Source organism: Gymnoscopelus braueri (genome assembly GCF_963280865.1).
Source record: "Gymnoscopelus braueri genome assembly, chromosome: 16".
Classification (NCBI taxonomy): Eukaryota; Metazoa; Chordata; class Actinopteri; order Myctophiformes; family Myctophidae; genus Gymnoscopelus; species Gymnoscopelus braueri.
The window spans coordinates 12,513,746-12,537,327 of NC_137616.1; the positions used below are offsets into that span (position 1 = coordinate 12,513,746).

The following is a 23,582-nucleotide window of genomic DNA, read 5'->3' on the forward strand; positions in this document are numbered from 1 at the left end:
AGCTGAGCCTACTTGTGGGACACAGTGTTTGCATAGTGGTTTGTTTGGGTTGGGGGGGCCGGGAGTGAGGCTAGGAACTATTTTGAGGATCACGGTGTAAGGCACAAAGACAGGAGGGTGATTCTGCTAGATAGGGTGATCACGATAATTAAACCTCTTCAAACCTTGAGCTTTCATAGAAAGTAGAAACATGCAATAATACAGAGGGTTATTGGCCGAAACCGAATATAGGGAACAGTTGGCCGAATAACCGAATGGCCGAATATGATTATTTAAAATATATGTTTTTTTAAAACTATTTTTTGTACCATTGCTGTCATGGCTGTGCCTCTGTTGTAGAGCTACATGAGCTACATGTATTACAAAATGCATAATCACTATGGGTCCATATTGAGATCAGTTATACAATATATACATTCGGTATTCAGTATTCTGTGTTAAAATCTATTCGGCCGAATATGCTTTTTTTTGCGATATTTGGCCGAATATTCGGTGCATCCCTAGTCCATGTTCCTTCGAAGTAAAATTTGGAATCTATAGATTTCCATGTTCTTTAAAAGCTCAGGGACAGGAATCCATAATTGAAGCACAAATGGAGTCCACCATACTAAAGTCCCTTTAAGTTGTACTATAAGGACAAGGATCAGGTTGCACCAGAGATTCTTAAATCCATTATTAAGTTCTAGTTAAGTTTCAAAACAGTGATTTGCTTAATTGGTTTGCATCATTCAAACTTAACTTCACTACCAACCAATCCAACACAAGTTCCAAACTAACTTTCATCTGACCGCAGCAACATATTAACCTTAGCTGTCTTTGTGTTGTTAATAAATCGCTTTGTCTTGCGTGTGTGTATGTATGCATTTAACGAATGCATGTAGCAATTATTAGTTCAATTACACGATTAACATTTATAATAGATTTCAGGTAAATCTATCCTATTGGTACTGTTTTTAGAGTTAGAATTCTTAGACAAGAAATACAACCTTACATTATTGCTACAATATATTATATAACATTAGCTTAATTAGTCATTGCTTGGGCCCAACCAAAAATGTGTAACATGCAGTGTTGCTTGTATAATGTAGGATTAGTGTAAGACTAATTGAATTCAACTTCACTTATGCCAGTTTAACATTAGACTATGCCCATTTCATCAGACCTAGTTTATAAATCTGTGATGGTATTGGTTGATTAAGGTTATTAGTGTTGACATCTAGTAGTCAGTAGGTGTAAATATTTAGCAACAACAAAGCTTTACTTGCGTAAATCTAGAATTGGTAAGCACTCACATTTTATACAGGCCTAGTTGTAATTCATGCACAGCTGGTGCAACAGGCGACTTGTCTCGACTTTGTTAGTAAGAAAGATTAAATTAAACCTAATCCAACAGGAAAATACTGTTCAAAATTCCTGAATATTCTTAAGATGTTTGAATTAAATATTACAATGTTACACATCTGATATACCTTTTTTTTCCCATCCACATAAATGTTACCATTTCTTTTTCACTATGACATAACGGAGTACATTCATAGGACTAAGACAATAAATCCCTGATGTTTTGAATCAACTTATTGTACAAGTCATGAATACTTGTTTAGCCTTGGTATTACAGGCTTGATCCATTGGCAATGGTGCAATACACAAAGAACACACAACACACACGGTCAAAAAGTAGGCACTCCAAACAAATCATAACAATTGTTTGCTTTACAGATCTCTCCTGCTAATAACTACTATGCTGTATTACTCAGCAACGTTTCCTACATGTTATATTAACCAGTATTATTTGGACTTAAATTTAAATGTAAGAAATTGTGCTCCTTTCACATTTAACCTCAAAATGTAAATGTGGAAAAATGTGGTTTCTAGATTTTTCATCCCAATTAAGTATTTGAAAAAGTCTATTCTACATCTCTGCTGTCCGGCAGGAACCAGCTAACTCCAAAATGTTCATTTTTCAGGAAATGGAAATAAAGTGGAGTTAGGAGGTTTTGTTCATCATTGATAAGAACAGCTGAATGGACCTCCAAGCTCACAATGAGGTTGGAGGTCAAAAGCGGGTGGAGCCTGGAGTCAGCAAAAACAGCCAACTCCGGTGGACTTTGCTGGTTTAGCAGAACATATCCAATGGAGTTGGCTGGTTTTTTTTTTTTTTTTTTTTTTTTTGTCAGAAGCTCTTTTTATTGCTTTTCATTGGTTCAATATTTTTTTTTACCAACACACAGACGTAAAGGGTGTTCAATAGCACTAATTTATCAAAGGATTTATCCTGAGCGTCAAAATGGAGTTAGCTGGTTCCTGCTGGACAGCAACGATATATAACTTCTCATTTAAAACACATCATTTCTAAAAATCTATAAACTAAAAGGGGATTTATGCAACCTGGGAAAGAAGGACAATATACAGGTGTGCACAATGCACATGCAGCGATAATGTCCATCCTACTGACAACGTACATCAGTCGCTTCCCGCAGTCACTAGATTTAATTAGACACTCATTCGGCGTGTCTCATGCAGCTTCCAAAATACAAGCCTTTTTTGACATCCAGTGCTGTCCCCGTTTCTTTCATCCCCCCATCTCCGTTAGTAATAATAGCTCTGACCCCTCAATGTGAACGAAATTAATCAAAACGACTTTTTTTTCTCCCAAAGTTAATGGATGTAAAGAGAGCGAGAAAAAGTGTGTATGTGTGGTAAAAGAAAAAAAAAGAAAGAAAATTAGCCAAGCTTTCACAATGTCCTCTATGCATGAAAGGCAAGGACAAGCTTAAATGCAGAGAGCTGGGCCACTCTGATTTACTCCCCTCTCCCCATGATCTGTAGCCAAGCCAGCAAGATGACCGAGAGAAAAAAATAAAGTCCATGAGTTATGAATCTTCCCATCCGTGTCACCATACCTCCACCCCCCCCCCCATCTAATGCAATATGCTGATTAAATTACTCCAAGGGCTCTAAAAACAGGCCTATTTTTCTCCCACAATTTTTTAAAATTTAAAATAATATAACCTACATATTAGGGCTGGGCAATATATCAATATCGTGGATAATCACATAAGCCTTATTTTATCATTTGAAATATAATATAAAAAAATAGCCATTGTACCAGCTTAAAACGCATCAATGTATGCCATTATATGTTATTAAAAAATACAAATTCATATCATCGCAACAATATATTATCGTCACAACTTAAATAGAAGTATTTGGTGAAAAATGATTTTGTCCATATTGCCCAATGCCCAGCCTTAATACAAATACGAGTGATCTTTCTTTTTTGTGTGCGTTTTCAAATAACTCCATCATTGTGATTTTATCTTCTTCGATTTAGCACTACTAAACTAAGTCTTAGTGAGGAATCGAGGAGTAGGAAGTGACTAACAGATGAGAAAGAATGTTAACTCATGCTCATGTTCCTCTCGTCATTCATAAAACCACAAACTAAAGAGGGCATACATGAGGCAGCTCTGATGCATGTTACTCCAGGATGAACACACATGTGATCATCATTGCTCCAGGATATTGTTACTGACACAGTACAAGTCATGTTCATATATGAACCACTTTCAACCCGGTGCCACTATTTTGGGCATGGCATATGTAGTGTAGTCTCAATAGTGAAAATAGCAGATCTACAAGCTCACGTATCACAAAAGACTGACTGTGAACGGCACAAATTGTAAATGCACTTGTGTCAGGAAGAATGAACATTTGATCAGAGCTTTTTCTTTTGGTTCTGTGTGCCAACTCTATATAGAGCAGTGGTTCCCAAACCTCAAGACCCAAAAGAGACATTTGGCGTCTCCCAGGAGCCAAACTGACAAAAATATATCATGGATTAACCCTAAATCAAGTTAAGCCCCAAGTTAGAATAGCTGATCTACAAGCTTGTATATCTTTTAGATCCACTATTTTCACCATTTATTAATTTTTTACATTTATGAAATTTCTTAGATTTTCCCTGAAAATGTTTAGATTTTTAATGTTTGAAAATCTTTGAATAATAAAACAATTGTAGGAAAACCCCAAAATAGTTAATTTACTCGCAACCCAAAAAATGTTTGGGAACCACCGATATAAAGCATCATCTGGAGTGACATACAGGAGAGCGTCTGGGACAGAGCACAGTAAAAAACACAAAGCCTGCTGGTTGTTCAGTCAAAGCCAGCAACACCCCCAGGCAACCAGGTATAAGCCCGTGGTGGTCGCGGTTCCTGCACTGATACCTGTGACGACGATCTTGGGAACATCCAGAATGGTGCCGTACGATGCCGTTTTACGGTGGCCTCGTTTATACGGTGGGCGTGCTGCAAAAATACACATACACACACACATACATGGCTGGCCGACACAAGCATGCAAGACTCAAGGACAAAAGCTGGCCTGGAAAACGGAGAGAAGAGTCTTGCTTCCGTTTTTTTCCCAGGTCAGGAGGACACACATGCATGTAGCGTATATAGCATATATACTGGACATGCAAAAAGGGGGGCCGCATGCACCCTGTCAGTACCAGCGGTTTGTGGAGGGCGTTCCACGCGGGCAGGCAAGGCACAGAATAAAATATCTCCGCGCCGGTCATCTCTCAAAAAGCTGTTTGAATAGAAGCCGTTCATAATAAAAAACAAACAAAAAGAGGGCATAGCTATGGAGGGCAATGATGCTCAAGACATTGGGAAAAACCTAGAGTACTCTTTGAAACTCCCAACTTTAAGGATTCTACTGAGAAATCTAACATACGTTTTGGTGAAACTCCAACCTTAACACATTGAATGCCAATCGCGTAGATCTACGCGAACCTATTTAAAGCCGCAGCGTGCCAGTCGCGTAGATCTACGCGAACCGCCGATTCGCGTTGAAAATTTCCCAGGTGCACTTTCGGAATTTTTCTTATCCATTTCCGGTTCCGGTTTGATGACCGGAAATTATTTGGGATCCGGTTTTGACGATCACGTCGGCTCCCATTCTAAAGCACACACTGAAACTCAATTCTCTTCCTGTAGTTTTTTCTCCTCGCATATCACTGTTTAACGTAATCCGCTCTAACTACAATCATGGAGATCCGTTTGACATGCGGTTTTCACTGGGAGATACAGTGAGATGTCGCGGATGTAAACAGACCGTGTACGGCTCAATCTTAAGGATTTTAACAAGATCTATGGCGACATGAAAAAAACAAAAAAACAACAACAACACGTTGGCACTGGTGAGTACATTATGAGATTAACCTCTGGCGGTCAATGTGTTAAGGATTCTACAAGGACAACAAACTAAAGGATCCTTAACCCCATGAACCCTAGCATTGCCTAATCTGGGCATGTCAAACGGGCAAACATTTGCCGAAAACAGCAGATCTACCAAGATCTGCCATTATCGGGGGCCTTTTTTCACCAGTGCCTTACCCTTTATCCCTAAACAAACTTCTTTGCCATGTTTTACTATTTTTAAAAACCTTTTCAAATAGTTAAACTAGACGATCTACATCGACACGTTGTGAGCTGGTCGATTGGCTATTTGAAAATGCTTTTAAAAATAGTAAAAAATGGCAAAGAATTTTAGGGATTAATGGGTAAGGCACTGGTGAAAATAGGGCCCTTGGTGTGGAGCGGAAAAAGGAAGGGACCTTGTATATATACCGGCCGGGGGACCCAGGTCAACAAACGTTCACAGGGTTCAAAGTCATTAAAATCTAACAAAAAAATAAACAAGATAAATCTCTGACATAAATCTTAACAAAAACTAAGCATAGAAAAAAAATGTCTTCTTTAATCATGACAGGGCTGCAGTAGGATGCTGCATTCCAATTCCAGCCTTTGAAGAAGGGGAGATGATGATCGACAGGCTAGTTTGACAACGTCTCAAGTGTGTGGGGGGTGGGGGGGGTGAGGGATGGGGGGGGGGGGTTGTCAAACGGATGCATCTGCATGATGAGTGAGTCATCACCTCCCGAGTGATGAAAGCAGATGAAATGGATCTCGACTGTGGGAGCTGGGAGTGTTAAGACAGCTGATAATAAAACTCTATTGCATTTCCTATGGAATCCTTTGCTGCATAACAATGAAGTTTGTATGACTTTTCATTTCTAAAGAAGGTCACTACAATGTCCGATGATATTGCTCCTGCAGTTAAGATTATTATTATTATTATTATTATGTGTGCCACAGTGTAGGTGGCTTGCAAATTACCTGCAGGCGCAAAAGGCATCTTGGGCTCCAATTCCGACAGGTCGGCGCTCATTCGTTTGCTGTTGTCGGAGGACGCCAGGCACTGCGTCCGCAGCGTCAGGCTCTCGACGCTGCCCCCTCTGGACAGAGGTAGGGTCCTTAGAGGGTCTCCCTGGAAGAGCACACACACACACACATACAAAATAACACAACTGGAGCTCTTACTTTGGGGGACACGTTGTACATGGGAATTTTGAGAAATTCATGAATTAATCCATTTATCTACATGTTCTGTCTTTATATCAGTGGTTCTCAACCAGTGGTGCGGGGACCACCAGTGGTCCTTCAGGGGGTTCCAGGTGGTCCCCAGCTAAATGATGGAGTTGGTAACCAAATGGACCCTTATAGATCTTTAAGGGTCCATTTATAGATCTTTAAGGGACTCTTACGGGTCCATTTGGTTTCATTGTACGCTCTCAAGAGTTCAATTATTGTTAATCTGCATTACTTACATTACAGTCATTTAGCAGACGCTTTTATCCAAAGCGACTTACAATAAGTGTATTCAACATAGGTACTTATAATTAAATTATTATTATTTTGATCAACGTTTGCCTGTTATCTCTCCTATGGTACCACCATCAATACAGGATGGAATAGTGGACAAAATCGTATCCAAAGATCACAAAATATTCTAAGTTTCGGGTCTGAGAGGCTAAATCTCATCAAATGGTGCTTCGCGGCTCAAATGCCGAATAAATAACAGACCTTGATATTAAAAAAGGTTGAAAACCACTGTCTTTATATTATCAAAAGACCCAGCTTTGATGGCTTTGAAGGATAGAAATTATATTTTGCCTTTGGTTTGAACTGGTTTGGTGCAAACTGAGTTGTGATCTTGATAGTGTCATTGCTTCCCAGCGAGTCGACGTGCTCCCTGTTTGTGTCGCTTTTGTTGCTCGTGCTGGTGCAAGTGTAGTCCACGTAGGAACCTGTGATCGGGCCGAGAGACAGGAGACAAGTCCACCTCATCAATCTCACATGGTGAAAAGTTTACTTGCATGCATGCAACACAACACACACACATGTAAAATTAAATCCTTATTTGTTAGTTTAACCCATTAAGACCGGGAACGCATCTCTGCCATTTTAGATTTGTTTGGCTATTCAAAAATAGCAGATATACAAGAAAAAATGTATAAGCTATAATCTTTGAATAGGCTATATATCTTTTAAAGCGAACATTTTAACTCAAATCTTTGCTTCTGGGGATTCTACAATGGCTTCTAAATCCTGACAGTTTTTTGAAAAAAACGTATGTTGCTGTAATATCAGTGGTTCTCAAACTTTTTTCATGTGAAGGACCCCCAAAATGATACGATATGTATAATCTCAAAATATGTTGTTTCAGGGACCCCCAGACGCAAAGATTTGAGTTATATTAAAAATATATATATAAGATGTGCACACATTTTCACGATTTTTCAAAAATGCCAGATATACAAGCTCGTAGCTTGTGTTATCTAAAATGACAAAGATGCGTTCCCGGTCTTAATGGGTTAATAGCAATAACACATGCATAAATATTTACGGAAATAATTCCAATGAAAATGACCCAAAGAATAGTAACTATCTAAGTAGCCCACCCAGCATGGGTTTTACTACTACTGTACCTGTACTGGTTGCAGAGTTACTCTGACCCTCATCTGAATACTGGTATGGATATTGCAGGGGCTCATCAGATCCTGGGAAGTACTGAAAAAAGAGAGAGACGGAAAGGCATTACTGCATGCTGGAATGGTCTGGGTTTTTGATTAGCTCCAATTCAAACATTGTTTGAATTATTCAGGACCTGCTCCTTTCTAATCATGTTTATTTATTTCATATCGTGTTTATTATGCTAAGAACAAACAAACAAAAAAGTAGGCATGGGCAATATGGACAAAACCAAATACCTCAATATTGAGACAATAATATGTTATGTATGATAGTAATAAAACACGGTGTGAGCTTGTAGATCAGCTATTTCCGCTATGATTTCTGAACATATTTGAAAGAATGAAATAGGGCTCATATCAGCCAAGGTCTTAACCCATTCAATCCGGTGAACGCATCTGGTGTCATTTTAAATCTTCAAGCTCGTAGCGTGGCACTCGGTGCCGCGCTACGAGCTTGTATATCTGCTATTTTTGAAAAATCGTGAAAACCTGGCCAACTCTTTGAATTTTAAAGCGACAATTTTTAACTCCGTTACAACTTCTGGGGATCCCTGGAACATAACATTTTGATATGGGGGTCCACGATTAAGAAGACATTTGTATTATCCCCAGAAACAAAGATTTGAGTTACAAATGTTCGCTTTAAAAAATTATATATTCAAAGATTTAAAATAGCAGATATACAAGCAGATAGCAGATATACAAGCTCATAGCGTGGCACTCTGTGCCGCGCTATGAGCTTGTAGATCTGCTATTTTTGAATAGCCCAAATAAATCTAAAAATGACAGAGATGCGTTCCCGGTCTAAAAGCGTTAATTGTAGGCATTTTTTTTTTTTTTTTAAAGACGTGATTACGTCATTGTACAGCATGGCATTGAAGCCCATATAGATGACAGAGTGTTTGCTGGTGAAGGATTACCCTCATTAGATGAGTCATGATCTTAACGATCTCCTCCATGGAGGGCCGCTGAGACGGGTCTTTGGACCAGCAGCGTGTCATCAGGCTCTCAATGGGCTTGGGCAGGTTCTTGATGAGGGGAGGACGTGTGCCTGAATATCAACACCACAGATAAACACACATCCCATAACACACCACGGCTAGGGCTGGCAGGATTGTACATTTAAGTTGACGATTAATTGTAAATCAAATAATTGCGATTAATTATTATTTAATTGTTGTTTTTGGCCATTGAACATTGGAACATATGAAGCCTTTTAGGCTTCGTAATCAAAAATTGCACAGGGCAGATATGACAAATAACTGAAATATACAAAGAAATTATTGACATATTGAATTTTATACATGTTAAAAAAAAAGCTGAAACAGCAAGCGTACAAAAACGGCAAGCGTACAACGCAAGCGTACAACGCGCGTTGTACGCTTGTAGATCTGCTGTTTCAGCTTTTTTTTATATTTGAAAATGTGTGAACATTTTTCCAAAATGGAAACGATGACAATTACTTGAGCAAAAGTACAGCAGTATTACCGGTAGTATCAAAATGTACTTAAAGTACCAAAAGTAGAATACTCATTATGCAGAATGTCCCATTTCACAAGTTTTCAAATGTATAAAAATGATGCTGTTAATTTCATCCAGCCTTTTTGATATGGACGGATGAAAGAAAATTCTTATTCTAAATTATTTTTTGTGAATAGTTCAAATAACTGTGATCAGGCGATTATGTAATAGTTGTGACAGGCCTAAGGGGCTTGGGTGTATTCTTGACTAGAGGTGGCCACGTGCCTGACCAAGACCGCCGATAAGACGCACCCAATTGTGTGCCTTCGCTGTAATTTGAACACTTATGGCATCACACCAAGACATTTACGTCAGGTACAATTCTGTTAATTTATGCTAAATCCCAGGTTTCCTGAAGCTGGCACAAGTGGTAATATGTGTCAGCGAGACAGATTCAGCAGTGCAGCATATTAGACTCCCTGCTCCCTAGATGTTCTCGGTGTCTCATTAGTATTCGGCGTCATCCGTCTCCGTACAGAAAGAAACTGCGGGGAGTGCAGCTACACAGGTGAACCTGCCTTTTAATTGCTCTTTTTCTACCAGCCCCCTCTCAACTCATTTACTCCACCAGCAGGCAGAGACAGGCGTCGGAACCTTGAGTTGAGCAGTGGTGGAAAGTAACTAAGTACATGTACTCAAGTACTGTACTTGAGTACACTTTTGAGGTATTTCTTTACTGGGGTATTTCCACATTTCTGTACTTTTACTCCACTACACCTCAGAGTCAAATATTGTACTTTTACTCCACAACAATTACTTGAAAACTTTAGTCACTAGTTAATTTGTAGATTTAGATTATTATTAGAAAACATACATTAACCACTTCAGCCCTATATATACAGTACATTTTGGCCATTTGAAAATAGCAGATCTACAAGCTCACAATGCGTCGTGATGCGACACATTGTGAGCTTGTAGATCTGCTATTTTCAAAATATTTTTATACATTTGAAAACTTGAAATGAGACATTCTGCACAATGAGTACTTTAACTTTTGTTACAGTAAGTACATTGTGATGCCAATATTTTTGTACTTTTAGTCAAGTACATTTTTAATTCCGGACTTTTACTTTTTAACAGAGTATTTCTACATTGCAGTATTGCCATTTTTACTTAATTAAAAAATGTCAGTACTTTTTCCAACAATGTCAGAACCCTGAGCTGAGAACGGCGAGTGACCTGTGTTAGCGTAACCCTGCTGTACGGCTACCAACAACCTTTCACTCCTTGCTCACCCTCGTTTTCTCAGTACTCACCATTGTGCACGGCCCACATGATCCGGAAGGCCGGCCCTCCGATTTCATCAAAGGGCTTCCTGCGCGTGATCACCTCCCAGAGAATGATGCCCCAGCTGAAGACGTCGCACTTCTCACTGTAGTTGCTGCCTGGAAGTAAAAGAGGAGCGACCATAAGAGTTAAAAATAATAAGAAGGGCACCGGAAATCCCCCACCCATCCACTTGCATTGAGTTGCTCACTAGGGGTGTCAAACGAATATTCAATATTCGAATATTATTAGAATATTGGGAAAATATGTATACGTATTTTCCGCACTATAAGGCGCACCGTCAGTGCGCCTTATAGTGCGGATGCGCCTTATAATCCGATGCGCCTTATATATGTATCAATATTGGTTCCCTTGGTTTCCGCACTATAAGCCGCACCGTCAGTGCGCCTTATAGTGCGGATGCGCCTTATAATGCGGTGCGGCCTATATATGAAAATAATACATTTATTGAAGGTGCGCCTTATACTCAGATGCGCCTTATAGTGCGGAAAATACGGTATTCAAATATGAAAATTAATATTCGAATATTACAAAACAAATTAATATATATATATATATATATATGTTTTTTATGTTTATTTGACAGGGACAATACAAAAAACAATGTATCAAGTTATAAAAAACAAAATATATGTTTTATTGGATCCGAGCACTCGATACATTGTTTTTTGTACCGTTTCTGTAATAAAATGGTTTTGAATTTTTCTTAAAAAAAAGAAAAAAATAAGTTTTTTTAATAATAATATTTGAATATCTGCCAATTTTTAAGACCAATATTCGAATATCATTTCTGAGGAAAGTTGACAGCCCTATTGCTCACCCAGCGCATACTCCTAAATCACCCCTTCTTACGGGTTGGGAAATGTGACGGGCGGGGGCCTATTTGACGCTTCTGTGACACGCTTTGTGTCGCGGAGGTGACGAGTTTTACGTCACCTCCATGCTTAACCCTGCACGCAAGCTTGTGCGCAAGCTCGTGGGTCGAGCCCATTGGTTCGGGTTTTTGCTTGTTCGTGACAGTGGCCCCGGCCGTTTTAAGCTGCAGTACCTATGAATGGCCAGCATGTCCAATGCAACCTCTGGGTTCTGGGGGCTTGGGAGCGACACATAAGTCAGATTTATACTTAGTAGCGGACCGGTGTCGCGCACTGAAAATAGCCGATCGACGACGGCGCGTCGTGTGAACTTGTAGATGGGTTATTTCAGTTGCGACACAATGTGCAACCAATGTATAAATCAGGGGTTAGAGTGGGTGTGTGGGGTGTGGGGGCTCGGTTGGATATGGCTGATTGACTGACAAAAGCAATAATTGTCTGTGTTTGGAGATGAGAGCTGAGTAAGTGCCTGTGAAAGCTCTGGGAGGCTTTTTTATCCCGTCTGCTCTCTTTCAGAGGAGGAGGAGGATGAAAATAAGGGAGCAATTTTAACACAGGAGCGCTCCCAACTCGCTTAATTACATTGCCCGTTATTGCGGAATTAAAAAGCACTGGCACAAACATGCACACATTAAACACATGGACATACAGACCTATGTTAACCTTTTAAGACCGGGAACACATCTGTGTAATTTTTAAATTTCTTAAATATTCAAAAATAGCAGATATACAAGCAGATATATTTTTTTAATTTCTTAAATATTCAAAAATATTCAAAAATAGCAGATATACAAGCAGATATATATTTTTAATTTCTTAAATATTCAAAAATAGCAGATCTACTGTTTTTTTTTTGAAAAATCGTGGAATATTTCTGCAAATCTTTGAATATATACTTTTTAAAGCGAAATTTTTTTACTCTGTTACAACTTCTGGGGGTCCCTGAAACAACATATTATGATGGGGTCCGGAGCCAAATACATATTATTATTGAGAAATTATAGCAACACAAGTTTTTTTTCCCCCAAAAAAAATTATTTATATATATATATATATATATATATATATATATATATATATATATATATATATATATATATATATATATATTCAAAGACCCACTATTTCCCCCCAAAAATAGCAGATCTACAAGCTCATAGCGCGGCACCGCTTGAATATCTGCTATTTTTGAATAGCCCAAAGACATCTAAAAAGGACAGAGATGCGTTCCCGGTTTGAATGGGTTAAAGCTGCTGCGTGGGGGGACATTCCGATAGCGGTAGCACAGTGATGCTAATTCGCTGTAAGGGGGGGGTTCAACACGGGGGCAAACGCGCGTTGCTTAATTGCACGGGAGTCGTGTAACTCCCCACCAAAAACAAGATAATGACTTGCCTTAATTCATGTTTGCTGCTGACCTCCCGTTTGCCAAGAACATGTCTCATAATGTATAAATGCATTAGGCTGGTGGCTTGAGTGAGAGAACACTGAGCGCTAACACTCTCTAGTCTCTCGGGGGAAATAAAAAACCACAAGCATCATTCCATTCATCTTTCTCAGTGTGTTTGGGAGAGCACCATCAATTAAAGGCTGGAGACTACTATGGCTGGTCACAAATTAAGAATTAATGTCTTAAAACTGTTAGCGCAAGGCAGCGGTTTTAGGACAAAAGAGTGACAAAGCAAAGTTCAAGCAAAGCAAAGAGATGAGGGAGCACCGTTATCACCAGTGATATGATAATTGGACAACAGTAAGGCTGGGCGATATGCACACAACATCAAATAAAGTATAAAATAAGGCTTAAGAGATTAACACCAGGAAAAGGCTATACTTATGGCATATCACGGTATTACAATATCCAAAACCCTAGTCTCAAATCACAATATCGATATATTGCCCAGCCCTTCAGGGACAGGTTCTGTTTGTCTTTTAGGCTTCGTAATAAAAAATTGCACAGGGCAGATATGACAATTAAATATACAAAAAGATTGACATATTTAGTAATTTTATACACGTACAAATAGCAGATATAGCTGATCTACGTAACGCGTTGTAAGCTTATAGATCATCTTTTTTTATATTTGAAAATGTATGAACATTTTTCAACATGGAAACGATTATGAAAAAAATATTGCGATTAGACAAGGGGTCTTCAACAGGGGGTCCGGGACCCCTAGGGGGTCCTCAGAGTTACTACAGGGGGTCCGCCAAAATCTGTGTGTGATTTTTTTTTTCACCTGAACCACTTGAACCTTAGCATCCCTTCTCTGAGCAGAACTTTAGCCAAAAATAGCCGATCTACAAGCTCACAGCTCACAGTGAGTGAGCTTGTAGATCGGCTATTTCTGGCAAAGAGGTATAGGTGTAGAGGGAAAAAAGAGTAAGTAAAAAAAAAGTGTAATCTGAAACACAATTTTATACAATATAGAGCCCCTGCTTCATCTCTCTCTCTCAGCTAAGGGGTCCTTGGCCTGAAAACCCCTTAGATTATTATGTAATAATTGTGACAGGCCTAGGGGACAGGTTAGCTGAAGCGTTTCAAAGAACTCAAGAAGAAGCCAGTCATACTTGCCTTCGAATACCTCCGGGGCCATCCACGCAGCACTTCCTTTGTTATTGGTCATGTGGGTCTGAATGTCGCACGCTGTTCCAAAGTCACATATCTTCAGCACGGTGCCACCTTGCACGAGCAGCAGGCTGCAACAGACAATCCCACAAGAAACTGAGTTTGGATAAAACGACATCTCTCAAGTTTGCAGTGGTGCAAAGTAACTAGGTACATTTACTCAAGTACTGTACTTGAGTAAAATTTTGAGGGTATTTTACTTTACTGGAGTATTTCCGATTTTCAGTACTTTTACTTCCAATTCACTACATCTCAGAGGCAAATATAGTACTTTTACTCCACTACAATTATTTGACAACTTTAGTTACTTTTCAGATATCAAATTTACTACATTATAAAACATACATTAACCACTTCAGCCATATTTTATACATAGGCTATTTGAAAATGGCCGATCTACAAGCTCACAACGCGTCGCGGCGCGTTGTGAGCCATTTTCAAACATGTTAGTACTTTTACTTTTGGTACTTTATAAGTACATTTTGATACCAATATTTTTTGTACTTTTACTCAAGGACATTTTTAATTCCGGCCTTTTACTTGCGACAGCGTATTTCTTTATTGCAGTATTGATACTTTACTTCAAAACATTTGAGTACTTTCTCCACCACTGCAAGTTTGTTGAATGATTTGCAGAGCAGCTATCACAGTAGCTACAAGCAAGCTATAATGAATGGGCCACCTTTTCACATTAACCTTAAAGCTGGAAATGGAGGGGTCCCTGAAACCAAAACAGCCATCTTTATCGTAATGTTTACTTATCAACATATATTGCTGTGTTGCTTGTTGATTTTACAGATCTGTTGGAAGCTATTTTAAATTAAGGCCTTTAGACCATAATTCAGATCGTCTAGTACTAATAAGGTAGGTTTGCTGTAAACAAAAACACAGGAATAACGTGAGCTATAAGAAAAAAATAGTATAGCAAATAAAGATCTACAAGAAAGAAAAACACAATATAACAAAAAAAAACACCAGCACAGTGACCCAGAGCTGTCAAGTCGTCAGCCTACGTTGGCCCAGTTATTCCCAGAAACTCTGTGAGAGTTCTCTAGGAAAAACGGACCAGCTGGTCATTCCCACAGAGTCAGCCAGGGGCTTTTTCTTTCCACAAGAGTCCAATAAATAACCTCTGGAGCCTGAACCGCACTAGACATCCATCAGTACCCACTATGTAAAGCAGTCCTCACCTCTCAACAGGGGACACACACACAGAAGTGGAACAGGAGGAACAAAAAGACGAGCCAACCACAAGCTCCAGAGGCCACGACAGCCAAAACCTGCACAGTACTGTTCCCATCACTAACCAAAATTAAAAAGTATTTCATTTGCTGGACAATGCATGTGATTTATCTGTTGTATTTTTTTTGCTTTACGTCATTTTTCTGCAGGTGTGATGTTTTCTTGGTGCTGCTATTAACACATTGCATGCCAGTCGCGTAGATCTACGCGAACCTATTTAAAGCCGCAGCGTGCCAGTCGCGTAGATCTACGCGAACCGCCGATTCCCATGTTAAGTGCCCCAGGTGCACTTTCCGAATTTTTTTGATCCATTTCCGTTTCCGGTTTCCGGTCGGAAACGGAATTATTCGGGTTCCGGTTTTTTCGATCGTATCCGCTTCCTGTCTGGGATCCTGTTTAAAACTCGATTTTCTCTGGTTGTTGTTTTTCTCCTCGCTGATCACTGTTTACCGTTGAACGGCTGTAGCTTCAAGATGGCGGCACGGATTTGGAAACTGTTTTCGCTGGACGTTTCTCACGGATCCGCTGTGTGTTTAGAACCAAATGAACGCGCACTTTTAACTTATTTAGCGAGGTCTGTGGCGACATGAAAAAAACTAAAAAACAACAATAAAACGCTGGCACTGGTGAGTACATTATGAGATTAAACTCTGGCATGGAATGTGTTAATGATTTTCCATGGCACGTCCAAATGGTTCTATGAATAGAGAATCCAAGTCTGACGTCACTGCCGCTAGAGGGCGGCGTTTATTTTTCGAACACAGTTCTTATATGAGGCGATCTAAGATTCCCCAATTTCAACCATTGACATTTCAACACAAAAAATAAAGCCACAAGCCAGGGGGGACAGCGCCCTCTAGTGGCAGTGATGTCAGGACTTCGGTGCTCTAAAGTAAGTAAAGCTGATGGTTGATTGATTGGTTTTACATCTAGCAACTGCAGCAGAAGAAAAATTAACAATGATTTGAGAGTGAACTGAAAAGCTGCCCCAAAAGCATGTCTGAATATTTACAGATGGACACGATTAGTCACTGCTGCCTATATACACTCAATACTCAGGTAAATAGCTTTGGGTCTCAGTACACAAACCTTTGTGGTTGAAAAACAGACGCATCTCAATTCCGATGCTAAACTGCCCATTACATGGCCCAACAGAAAAAAATGCTTAATTTATGGTGCAGGTTAAGGTATGTTTCAATTTGGATCAGCATCGGCTAAGCCAAGACAAACACCATTGCGCTTCACCCGTCATATAATCAGACATGATCCACAACTTGCGACAGAGAGGCAACAATGCATGTTTACTCTTGACCTGGACCTCAATTTTCCCATCTTTTGACCAACCTCTAATCAAAATGTTTCAGTTTAAGAGTGCCGACAATCTTATACTAAGTATGCAAGGAAGTTAAGTCTAATGTTGCATGGAAAACCAAATGTTTTCGGTGATATGATCAGGACATCCTTTATGCTTTGTAACTCAACAGAAATGGCGTATTTTCAACTGAAACAAATTGATGCAAATGCCACTGACATTTCCCAGTCGGAAATAGTCTTAATTTTCACCGAAGCAAATAAGACAGAGAGAAGAGCTCCTCTACTCTACATTACATAAAAACTTCACTTTTGTCATAATCATGAAAGTTTCTTTAACGTAACTTTCAAGTGAAGTTTATGGGGGGAAACTGAAGGGCTGAATCAACGTGTTGGTGTGTCTCAGCGTGACCACAGTCACCAGACACAAGCGCCAACAATAGCTAGGATTCAATCCGGGAACGCATCCGTGTCATTTTAGATTTCTTTGGGCTATTCAAAAATAGCAGATATACAACCTCATAGCACGACAACGAGTGCCGCGCTACGAGCTTGTAGATCTGCCATTTGTTTTAATATCAGTGGTTCTCAAACTTTTTTCATGTCAAGGACCACCCAAAAATGATATGCATTTGTCCGCAGACCCCCACCCCCCCTTTTTTTATGTTTTGTTCCAGGGACCCCCACCAGAACCAAAAAAAATATATATATATATTCTAGGCCTGTCCCCGACTAAGGATTTGTTTAGTCGAATCTAATTGGCGACTAATTGCCAATAGTCGACTGGCAGTCGACTAATAATTTTTTTTTTCTTTCTTTTTTTTGGGGCCAAAATACATTTTATTTTAAAGGGCCAAGTCTACACAGTTTGTTTTGTGTCTCCAGCAGAGTTTCTAGTGTCTCTATCTCTCTCTGGAAGAGGTTGCACATGAACTCTGCAGCCGCACTGAGGCGCTCCAACACAAACAATACCAAGATCTACAAGCTCGTAGCGTGGCACTCGGTGCCGCGCTACGAGCTTGTAGATCTGCTATTTTTGAATAGCCAAAGAAATCAAAAAATGACACAGATGCGTTGCAAGTGGTCAAAGGATGCAAGAGACACTATTTCAGCACAGTGAAACGGGGAGAAGAGAGAGAGAGAGAGATATGAGTGAGGAGGAGCATCATACTTGGGAGGCTTGAGGTCCCTGTGAATGAGAGCCTTTGGTTTCATGCCATGGAGGTAGGCCACGCCCTGGGAGCACTGAAAACACCAGCTCATGGCATGGGAGGCAGTGTAATAGGGGAGGGGTTCAGCACCATGCAGCACTGTGGACAGACAGAGAGAACACAATCACAAACCACAGACCACGGCAGAGTACAACACAGTCACTTTTTTTTCTGTAAAGGTTCACGAGAACGGGCTCTCCATCCATCGTCCCAAGCGCTGATAGCCACACGTCCGCGTTGTAGCGACGTTGTTTTCATGTTAAATGCCAATACTGGGCCCTCTTGTCAGGGACTTTTGCTTCGGTGTACAACGGTGTCACGCAGGGAACACAGCTGACCTACAAGCCCACACCGCGTCGCAAAAGCAACGCGTTGTGGGCTTGTAGATCGGCTGAGGCGGAGCTACAGGTCGACTGCATGTCGAGTGGGACGGCTGTGCGACAGACATAGAAGAGCTCCTCTACTCTAAATTACATAAAAACGTCACTTTTGTCATGATTATTAAAGTTTCTTAAACGTCACGTTCAAGTGAAGTTTATTGGGGGAAACTTGGAAGGGCTGAATCAACATGTTGGTGTGTCTCAGCGTGACCAGAGTCACCAGACACACACACACACACGCACGTGCAGCCGAGCGTGCACAACACAGACACAATTGGGTGGTATGGCAGCAACGACGTTCTTAACTTTCGTGTGCAGTGCATGCACTCAAACATTATTGTTGATCATGCGTGACATGACATGATGAAAGCATTAGTTTTCGCATTGGTAGGTCAGAATGGAAATTTAAAACTACATTCGAATGGCAATGTTAGCATTCGACTGTAATAAAAATCATGAAATTTGTTCTGACAGCCCTAATGTGTATCAACGCTCTCATTTAAAAAAGATAAATTCCATGAAGAAAAACAAGAGTACATTGTTCACAGAATAGTAACAAAGGCCCCAGGATAACTAGAATATCCATAAACATAACCCTCCTTAACTTTTACCCTTTAGGGATGGAGGACGTTCACCCTGAAAGTGTAGCCAGACTATCAGAGATCTCCGCCTACCGATACATGTGTTGACATTTAATCTAAATTAAACCTGGGCTAAAACTGGGTGGAAACTATTTGGAAATATAAAAAAATAACTGACATTAGGGGGGTCCTTGATATTAGACTGTGATATGAATGGTTTTCAAAGCACTGGGCGTAGGTTTCCCCCCTCCCCAAACAATACAGTAGGATAAAATATTGGACACAATTCTTCACCAGCCACATATATTACGAGCATTTGATTATTTGACTTTTTCTTTATTTTCTATTCTGTGGTTTCCTTGCTATTCCTTCTATATCTATTCTTCCTCCCCTTGCCTGAAATTTCACCCACTCCTTTACACCTGTAAACCTGTGATGAGACCAGGCTGATTCTGAGACTAAAAATTAACATTTCAGACAGTGGCCACTTCAGGAGACCAAAGCGTGTACTAATATTGTACTATTGGCGAGGCGTGGAATGCAGTATATTCTCGAGAAGATCAAGGCTCTTTGCCCATACACTTGAATTTTGATTTCCCCAGATGCATCAGTATTAAGTGGAGATCTGATGCTCTAGCTACACAAGACTAGTAAATGTATAACATATCAGGTGCAAATTTGGCAGCCCGAACATACCTTTATCACAGTGATAAAAGGTTTTAGCACAGATACAGATAAATGCCTCGAGAAGTACTCCTGGGATTGTTTGTGTAAGGCTATTATTTGCCCAAGTAATGTCCATCTGTTTGATCTCTGTGGCAAGGATAAACAATCTAGATTACTATGTAGGGCTTAGATATTAAAACAACTGTACAAAAAAGGACTCAACATGCAAACGGGGCAAAACACCTGACTAGGCCTAATTCAACGTAGCACTTTCTATTTCACAAACAACAAAGTGATATTGGTTGTAAAAGGTCATAATAGGCTCAGTGGTCCAGCAAATGAGACTCACCATTATACAATGACCCTCCTTCAGCATATTCCATCACCAGGCAGACCTTAGGGCAGAAAACATTCATGAGGTAATCTCATAAAATTAAACCACTGCCTTCATTACATGTGTAGCCTATTAGGATTTTATTTTCCACAATTAGTACTTGTTGATGAATAAATATTCAAAAAATATGTACTGAAATGTAACTGAAAAGGGCCACCTATAAATATATAAATAATCAGGTCACGTTCCCCAAATGATCAAGATGCTTAGCTATGCAGCCCTACAAAAATGTGCAAGGATATCTTGGTGCAGACAGTAAACATTTAACTGCACAGTCAGAATATTTGTTTGTTTAGCCGTAACAGATGCACGATCAACTTACTGGATTATGGCAAGAGCCATATAACTTCACAATGTTGGGATGACTCACTCGTGAGAGTTGCCGAAGCTACGGACAAATGGTTAAGGTAAAGGGTTAAGATCAAATTTCTTTAGCTGCAGAACACTACCATCATCCAATACTAGTGAACAATTATTTCAATACAATTTGCCCTTGTGAAAACAGTAATCGGTGTATTGCTGGAACGAACGTGACAATAACGGTAAACATCATAGCAGGAACTGGTGGAATGCTAAGGACAACAACAATACCTCAACAATAAAGGCCTTTCTTTCCGATTCACTCTCAATGGTCTTGATTGCAACATCTTTGCCTTTCCATTTGGCTTTGCAAACAACACCAAAAGCCCCTCTGCCCACCACCTGAAAACAAAGACAAAGAAAAAAAGAGCTGTCAACAATACAAACTGAAGTACATACAGCCGCTCAACTTATATTTTTTTCTAATAATGAACACATTAAAAGCTGGAAAGCATCCATGTTAGATTTCTTTGGCTATTGTTAACTTGTAGATCTGCTATTTTTTCTAAATCGTGAACATGGTGCATATTTGTGAAGATATATATTTTTTATGCAATTTTTTTCTTTGATTCTGGGGGTCCCTGGAGAAAACACATTTTAAGATGTGGGTCCGTGGCCAAATACGTAACATTTTGGGGGTCCTTGACATGGAAAGGTTTGAGCACCACTGACATAGCAACATAACATTTGCTATATCACAACATTAAGTAGTATAAATTCCTGCCAGTAAAAGCTATTAAGAGTATTGATGGGGTTACATTAACTTACCTCCTCGACTTCAATGTCCACATACTCTATCTCTTCAAAGGGGTATCCAGGAGGAGTCTCGTGCATGTCGGCGGACATAACCAGCTGAAAGCCAGTAACTTACTGAAGGGACAATGTTCAAATAAGAGACAAACAATGAAATTAATATGGCAATATATTATATATGACAACTCTCATACAACAGTTACCAAACTAACCCTTGAGACATTACCAGCTAAAAGCCAGTAACTTACTGGCCTTTATTTTTGAAAATGTTCAAATAAAATGTATGTTTATATATATATATATATGTATGACACAAACCCATCTCATAAAACAGTTACCTACCTACATGGGACGACTAAAGTATTTTTTTAAACAATTAAACAAAATTATAAACACATGACTTGAGCACACGATTTTCTTTTCAGGAGTTCAGCAAAAAATGGGACGTATTTTCTGTTGAAAACGCGTCATTTGTAATTGTAACGACCCATATGTCGTCAAACAAGTGACGACATTTATTATCCACTTGGAAACTCCTATAAACGCCACTTAATTTAGTCGGAAAAAAAACAGTGTTTATTGTCTTGAGTCTCCAGCTGTGTTTCTGTCGCGACAAGAAGAAGCTGTCAAACTACACAGCTGATCCGCTAACGTTGCTAAGCTAACCCTGTAGCTAATCAGCTAGCCGACGCTACTGGCTGTCACGGGAAAAAGAAAATAGCAGATCTAAAAGCTCACGACGCGCCGCGGCAACACACGCGTGGTGAGCTTGCCGATCGGCTATTTGTGGCACGCGCGACGCAGTTGTACGTCACGAAACACGAAGGAAAGCAGCATACCTGCTACTGTCTGCAACAACAAGTTGTTATCTGTTATAGCGACAGTTACTAGAGTTATAATAAATAACGTTATTTATCATATTAGACGCATTAACTTACTTGTCATATCAGAATGCACACAAAATTAAAAACACAACTTACTCTTAAGGCCTGCGGCGTTGTTGTAATGTAAGAGCTGTTTAGCCAGCTAGCCTGGATGCTAACGTTAGCTTAGCTGAGAGCAATTAGCCTCATCAATCCCAAGCCCGTCGCAGTTTGACTGTTTGTTGACCATATGTATGCACATGTATTATGTACATATAGGATATGTCTACTGTTCAGGTGCGGGACAGCTGCAGGGTCATGTCCATGTCGTTCCAACAACAGTGTCCCTTGTTTCCAGTAGTTTGACAGCCAGACATAACTTTGTTCCACTAGCCTGTTTAGCTAGGTGTGTATTTTTATGTTCTCCGTATTAGCAGCCAGCCAGCCAGCAGCTCAGGAAGTGTGTGCGGCGTTGCCAGATGTTGTGCGAGAAATAAGCAACCCAGGGCTATGAAAACGAGCACAAAAGAAGCGAGTTTTGATTGATTGATTGATTGAATACTTTATTAGCAGTTTGCAACAAAAAAAAAGCACAGGAAAGTACAGTTCAATACAAGGTCTACTAAGAGGATTTTAAACCCAAGAAAGCCTATGGCTTATAACTTGTTTCCCTTGGGGTCCTTTGTACTCAATTCATCGAAACATTATAATGACATAAATGTACAATACTATGCAAAGCATCATATAAACAGTTATAAATCAAAAAGAAAAATATGTACAGTAAACAGTTGGGGGGGGGGGGGGGGGTAGGCATTGACTTTTTACAGGGGCCAGTTGCAGCCGCCTGTGAGTGCTCTTTTGGAGCGGTTTTGAAGGCGTTTTACACTCCTTTACGACTGTTGGCAGGGCGTTCCACATTTTTGTGGCATAGCAGGAGAACTTAATGTAACCCCTTGCTTGAGCCAAATCTGGGTTGAACGTGATTAGTGGAGCTCCTCTGGTGTTGTGATTGTGGACGTCATTAAAGTAGTTTGACAGGTACATGGGTGTCTTTGTGGTGTAGTGTATCTCGTAGACCAGGCCCATTGCAAGTTGCTGTACTCTATCCTCTACCTTCCGAGCCATCCGTCCATCCGCCATAGCAAAGTGAGCAGGGGTTAAACGAGTTGTAGATAAGGCCAAGGAGTAGCCTGACCAATTTGTTTTGGGATGTCTGGAGCCTTATTTTTAAGGCCATTGTAGTGCTATGCCTATGGTACCATGAGGTGCATGCATAGTCGAAGTGACTTTGGATGAGTGCTCCTGTTAGAGTCCTCAATGTATTCCTACTGACCAGTGAGGAGATTCTGTAGAAAAACGTGTTTTTTGGTTGACTTTTTGATTACTTTTAGTTGCCATTTTATCACCGGAAGACTCGCCCCAAAACACGTTCGCTCTCCCCCATTTTTTTCGTGGACCAGCGGTTCTTGTATTTTTGTATTAGTTTTACTTTTATTAATTTGGGGGTCCCAATGACATGAAAATGAACCACTGGTTTAAACAACATTAGTAAACAAGCCCAAAGTCCCTTATAATAAGCGGACATGGCAACCCTGGAAGTGTGCGCTCACTGCAATCCAGTCCCTCCCTC

General features: G+C 40.0%; 1 protein-coding gene across 2 annotated transcripts in view; it reads right to left on the reverse strand.

Annotated features, from left to right (window-relative positions):
* Positions 1–22,381, reverse strand: part of map3k7 (mitogen-activated protein kinase kinase kinase 7) — a 30,765-nt gene extending 8,384 nt beyond the window's left edge. The window contains exons 1-13 of one of the 2 annotated variants that reach the window (XM_080452579.1): positions 22,070–22,381; positions 21,105–21,206; positions 20,568–20,678; positions 20,299–20,364; positions 19,932–19,977; positions 17,916–18,054; positions 14,134–14,262; positions 10,660–10,784; positions 8,803–8,933; positions 7,838–7,919; positions 7,023–7,156; positions 6,186–6,336; positions 4,230–4,310 (exon numbers count right to left, since the gene is read on the reverse strand). In XM_080452579.1, the coding sequence (XP_080308705.1) occupies positions 4,230–4,310; positions 6,186–6,336; positions 7,023–7,156; positions 7,838–7,919; positions 8,803–8,933; positions 10,660–10,784; positions 14,134–14,262; positions 17,916–18,054; positions 19,932–19,977; positions 20,299–20,364; positions 20,568–20,678; positions 21,105–21,182 (1,273 nt within the window). In that variant the 5' untranslated portion in view covers positions 21,183–21,206; positions 22,070–22,381. The remainder of the gene's footprint in view (positions 1–4,229; positions 4,311–6,185; positions 6,337–7,022; positions 7,157–7,837; positions 7,920–8,802; positions 8,934–10,659; positions 10,785–14,133; positions 14,263–17,915; positions 18,055–19,931; positions 19,978–20,298; positions 20,365–20,567; positions 20,679–21,104; positions 21,207–22,069) is intronic. The other variant, XM_080452580.1, reaches the window with a different exon arrangement.
* Between the last annotated feature and the right edge of the window lie 1,201 nt (positions 22,382–23,582).